The sequence below is a fragment of the Garra rufa genome, chromosome 6 (assembly GCF_049309525.1).
Source record: "Garra rufa chromosome 6, GarRuf1.0, whole genome shotgun sequence".
Lineage (NCBI taxonomy): Eukaryota > Metazoa > Chordata > Actinopteri > Cypriniformes > Cyprinidae > Garra > Garra rufa.
The window spans coordinates 1132313-1138312 of record NC_133366.1 but is presented as its reverse complement, the minus strand read 5'-3'; the positions used below and the strand labels follow the sequence as shown (position 1 = coordinate 1138312).

General features: G+C 41.1%; 1 protein-coding gene across 2 annotated transcripts in view; it reads left to right on the top strand.

Annotated features, from left to right (window-relative positions):
- The first annotated feature begins 846 nt into the window (after positions 1–846).
- The window catches only part of LOC141336115 (adhesion G protein-coupled receptor E5-like), a 33539-nt gene continuing 28385 nt past the window's right edge, over positions 847–6000 (top strand). For both annotated transcript variants that reach the window (XM_073841634.1, XM_073841635.1), the window contains exon 1: positions 847–1155. In XM_073841634.1, coding sequence (XP_073697735.1) covers positions 1128–1155 — 28 coding nt within the window. In that variant the 5' untranslated portion in view covers positions 847–1127. The remainder of the gene's footprint in view (positions 1156–6000) is intronic.

Genomic DNA, 6000 nt, shown 5'->3' with positions numbered 1-6000 from the left:
TAGTCAATTGATTATTCTGTGTTGTGTCTGAGGTCTGAGGTCGGAGATTAGAAATACACATAAGAAGAAACGACCACATATTTTAACAATCAAATAATCAAGTTATATGACCTTACAATAATGTATTTTTTTCTGTTTTTGGATGATCACGAGGTAAATATGGGTAGGGCCTACAAATGGTTTCCACGCCCTGGTGGATCATTAATATTCATGAATATTCATGTAAATGCAGATGTCAAATAGACGTCTCTGAGATGTAACTGTGCTATCAGGGTGCAGACTTTCAGTTTCACTTTTAACGTTATTTGTCATATGCGCAAGATGTCAGAGACAGTTAAATTCTTTTTTAGAGGCGCAGGCTTATTTTATAAATTTCCTACCATAAATGTAATATGCATTGCTAAGAACTTCATTTGGACAACTTTAAAGTTTATTTTCTCAATATTTAAAATGTTTTGCACCCTCAGATTCCAGATTTTCAGATAGTTGTATCTCAACCAAATATGGCCCTGTCCTAACAAACCGTACATGGAAATTGAAAACGTGTTTATTATAAAATATGTGGTATATGTGTATAAAAGTTGTATGTATAGTTAAATATCAATTTTGTATTTCATGTTCTGCAATGCTAAGTTAATTAACAATTTATTGGAAGGAACAAATATGCAAAATAAAAAGTAAGTAGATTTATAATTATTTTTTTATATAGGAGTTTAATAGTCATGCTGGTTAATATTTTTAGGGTCACAACCATTAGTCATTCTTTTATCAGTTGAGGATGAATCATTTGTATTGAGGAAGGAGGGACGCCTTGTGGTTGGAGTATCTTATGTACTGGTAATACAGCCAAGAAACAACGACGTCTCTCTGGACATGAGGAGAAATGCGACAGAACCTATCGGAATGATTTTCTAGTTTTTAGGAAATGTAAAGAACCTCTGTGGTCTTCTTTGGAGCTTGACTAATAGGCGGGACACATGTCGGGAGATCTAGAGCTACTGTTAAAAGAGTTAAAGACTTTCAGGACGTGAAGTAACAGTCAGCCGGACACTTCTTTGGGAATTTCATATTATCGCGAACCTTCATAAACGTACATAAAACGTAATAGTTATTTATGGTTTCCTAACATGGAGCTGAAATGGATACTTATTTTGGGTGAGTATATTGTTTTGCTCTGTTCACGTGTAAACACTAAGTTGGATTGGTAGTCAGACTTCTGGGAATATATGTGTCAGAGACCACAAGAACGTGTGTGTTTGTATTGAAGAGTGTTCTTTAAGTTTGTAGATTTCCGTTGTTAGTAATGTAAAACCAGAGAGACCTGGGGCCTCATTTATAAAGACTTGCGTAGAAACCATCCTTGATTTTATCTAAGAACTTTTCTGATTTGATCGTAAGAGCGATTCAGAGAAACGGACGTACCACGAAATCCATGCGTACGCCAGTCATTCGGTTATAAATCACAAATGATCGTGGAATTGTGTGCAGCTGAATGTTTCGCCGTCGAAACGCCCCTGCTTAATTAATTAACATATAAAATGAGCTCATTCCTGAAGCAAAAACTCTGTGACAATGGCAAGTAAAAAGGAGCGCAAGAAATCAAATTATAGTGAGGCTGAACTATCTGCAATACCAGGCATTACCACAAGGAAACGGTCGTACGCCAAACTGGAATCTGACGTGGAGATAAGTACTTTTCCACGTCAAAGACGGTTTTTATAAATCTGTACTTTGACGTGGATTTGATCGTACGAACACTCTAAGATCAAATCAGTGCGTAAGAAAGTTTTATAAATGAGGCCCCAGGATTTGAAAAGAAAAACAAAAACACAGTTTTAGTCATCAGTTACAAACTTATCCTAGGGATGTTTAAAACAACATAATTCTGCGGTTCTGATGAGAACTGGCGAAAAGTTTCACAAATTCATCCATGTTGAGGGAGCGTGCCCTCCTTGACTCAACACTGAGAATCCCTGGGTGACTTAACCTGTCATCAGACATTGTTGTCCTAAGGTGGGTTTTAATGAGTATTAATGCAGAGAAGCTTCTCTGGCAAGTTGCACTGCTCACAGGTGTAACGAGAGAAATTTTACAAAGTCGAAATAACTCATGAAACACCTCTTTATAAGGTTCCAGAAACACAACAAATTCAAGGAGATTAGATGTTGTCACCTCCACTTTTCTCTCTCCTCTCAAGAAGTCGCTTGGTCTGATGCACTTCATGTTTGAGGTCCTCTAAATCTGACTCATATAAGAGGCTCCTCATTCAAGAATGTTGAACTCTTTGGGTTGAGAGATTGGACCCCATGCATTATCTCACAGGTTTTTTTTTTTTTTTGAAAAACGCTTCTGCAGTTCAGCTGTGAGACTGTCAAGCACATGATAAAATAAAACTCTTTGGCAGCTCTCACCATCACTTTGGTCCGTACTCTTCTGTCCTACAGTGCTCATGATTAAGGAGTCATGAAGTCTTAAACTTGTTTTAGGCTGTCTTTTACACGCTGTTTGTACACGTATTTTGCATTGCTCCACAATCTCTTCAACCTCTTTCCATAGTTCTGCAAAGAAACCCTCACTTCTGTAGTTCTGTAATGTGTCAGTAAGGGCACCTACTAGATCCACAGCCCTTGCTAGGTCAAGTGAGCTTGATTGAAGCATGTCAGAAAGATACTTGGCATCACCAAGCACTTTGCAAAAGATAACCAATAGCCCAATAAAATGTAAATCTATCTGAGAAAGAATGTCCCTCGCATCCACTGATCTATCACCACTATTTTCAAGTGCTATGTCCTGCAGCACTTTCAAAACTGCTGGAAGTCTTTCCCTCAGATTACGGCATGCCATGTATCTGCATGCCCACCTTACATCTGTAAGTCTCTGTAATTCCCTGGGCTGCTGCTGTGAATATAGGTCTTTCTGAACTGCAAGCCACTTGAGATGAACGTACGAGCCTGATACAAAGTTATAAAGCTTCCTCAGGCACTGATTTTACAGCATCGACAAGAACCAAATTCAAACAATGTGCACTACAGTGCACATAAAATGCAAATCTTGCACTGTTTTTAATCCGTGTAGAGACACCAGAATGCTTACCGCTCATGACAGATGCACCGTCATAGCCTTGCCCCACAAGATTATTTCTTTAGTCTAGGCCATGTTTCTCAATGCAGTCTATTATCATTTTTGTGAGGCCTGCAACATCTAAGCTTTCAGGTGATTGAAAGTGTAAAAAACTTTCATGGATGGCCCCATTTTAATAATACCTCACAACTAAAGAGATCAGGGGCCTCATTTATAAAACTTTCTTACGCACTGATTTGATCTTAGAGTGTTCGTACGATCAAATCCACGTCAAAGTACAGATTTATAAAAAAACGTCTTTGACGTGGAAAAGTACTTATCTCCACGTCAGATTCCAGCTTGGCGTACGACCGTTTCCTTGTGGTAATGCCTGGTATTGCAGATAGTTCAGCCTCACTATAATTTGATTTCTTGCGCTCCTTTTTACTTGCCATTGTCACAGAGTTTTTGCTTTAGGAATGAGCTCATTTTATATGTTAATTAATTAAGCAGGGGCGTTTCGACGGCGGAACATTCAGCTGCACACAATTCCACGATCATTTGTGATTTATAACCGAATGACTGGCGGACGCATGGATTTCGTGGTATGTTCGTTTTCTCTGAATCGCTCTTACGATCAAATCAGAAAAGTTCTTAGATAAAATCAAGGATGGTTTTTACGCAAGTCTTTATAAATGAGGCCCCTGCTCTTTTTTCTTTAAATCTTTGGTTTCATCTACAATTACACTAAAGACTTCCCTTTTTTTTACTTCTCTTATTATTTCACTTTGCACCATCTCAGATAAGCCCTCAAGAACTTCATTCTGGATTTGGTGGCTTGTGTACTTAGCATTTCCGCATGCATTCATTCTTTTGTCAATGAGAGGGTCGTGCTTTGCTATTTCTTCTAAGATTGTCAAGAAATTACCCTTGTTGTTAGAGTCATCAGACTCTCGATGACCTCTCTGTGCTATATTTTGAGTGGCAGTCAAGAGCAGCACATCAGCAATTGTTTTAATGTACAAACAGTTTTCCTCCACTTTCTTTTTACGTTCCTCATTAATGAGATCCAACATTGATAAGTTTCTGTTGATAGCCCTTTTATGCTGATTCCAAGCATACATAGCATTGATATGATGCTCTGCCTTTGAATGGAGCTTAACCCTTGTATGGTGTTTGGGTCTGTGGGACCCGTTTTCAGTTTTTTTCAAAAGAAAAATTAAACAATTAATTATTTTTTCAACCTGAAATTCATTGGCTTTGGCTTATTTTCTGTGAAGAACATAAATCCGAACAAATTTTCGATGACCGCATACTGTACCTCCCCCCACGTATTTACATTACATACAAGGTGTTCGGGTCCACTGGACCCAGGTCTAATAAAAGTGTTGAAAGTGTAGGTCCAGTGTTCCTACACTCTGTCTTCATCCTTTCTGGTGCTGCTGTTTTCTTCCCCTCCCCTTCCTGCTCCCGCACAAAGTTGAAACATTGTTGAGAATTCAACTATCAACACTGTCTGCTCTTACATTCCCGCACATTTTATCCTCTCTCTTGCGGGAACCGAGCTTTGTTTTCTCATACCCTGTCCCACCTGCAAATTAGGGGCATAATACTATAAATAAGACTTTGCCAGTGTGGTTCCTTATCACAACTCATCAAGATGGCCAAAAGATTATCTGCTGCGAGGGCCTTGCAATTGATTTTGGAAGAGAGAGGAGCTTTTGATGATGATGTCGAGGAAGAGGTTTCAGAATATGAGGATCACATTTCTGAAAATTCAGAGTCTGACAGTGACTTTGAAGAAGAGGATGAGGTTGAGCACCATTTAGTAACAAAACGAAGACGAGTACCCCATCAGCAGCCAGCTCCAGGACCAGAGCAAGCCCACCAGACAGCAAGTGAATAAATATGGATTTCAAAAAATGTAAAAAAAAAACGAGAAGCACATTAATTCATCAATGTGATCTAACAAAGGTAAAGGGGAAAAATTAACCATGTTTGCTGTTCATATGGCTTGTAATTGGGATGAAGTAAACATTTGTTGAGTAATTTAACATAAAATTGTTTGATAGTGTTAATTTGGAAAGCCAAAACTCTAGCGGGTCCACCAGACCCATGAACACTGGCTGAGTAACAAAATTACGAACACCACACAAGGGTTAAACCCAGAATCTTTAAACTGCCTTTTTCCAGTTAGAAAATTCTGACTGGGATGTGAAGGCAGATTCTGGTGTATTGGGCAAAGAACACTTCCGACCAGGTGCGAGAGCTGGCCATTACATCTGCGACGGTGGAGTGCTGCGTGGAGCAAGAGAGGGATATGGAGAGCCCTGCCCACTGCACCACTGCTGGGGGTAAGCTGGAATATAACTCTGGGGACTTAATAGACTTGTTCACAGAAATACCTGTCTGCCTGGACTTCCCACCCATCCTCCCTTCCTCTTCTGTCGATGTCTGGATCTGCCTGGTCTCCGCTGGTTCCGCCCAGCCGTCCTGAATCTCCGCTGGTTCCGCCCAGCCATCCTGAATCTCCGCTGGTTCCGTCCAGTCGTCCTGAATCTCTGCTGGTTCCGTCCAGCCGTCCTGAATTTCTGCTGGTTCCGTCCAGTCGTCCAGAGTCACCGCTGGTTCCGCCCAGCCGTCCTGAATCTCTGCTGGTTCCGTCCAGTCGTCCAGAGTCACCGCTGGTTCCGCCCAGCCGTCCTGAATCTCTGCTGGTTCTGTCCAGTCGTCCAGAGTCACCACTGGTTCCGCCCAGCCGTCCTGAATCTCTGCTGGTTCCGTCCAGTCGTCCAAAGTCACCGCTGGTTCCGCCCAGCCATCCTGAATCTCTGCTGGTTCCGCCCAGTCGTCCTGAATCTCTGCTGGTTCCGCCCAGCCGTCCTGAATCTCTGCTGGTTCCGTCCAGTCGTCCTGAATCTCTGCTGGTTCCGTCCAGCC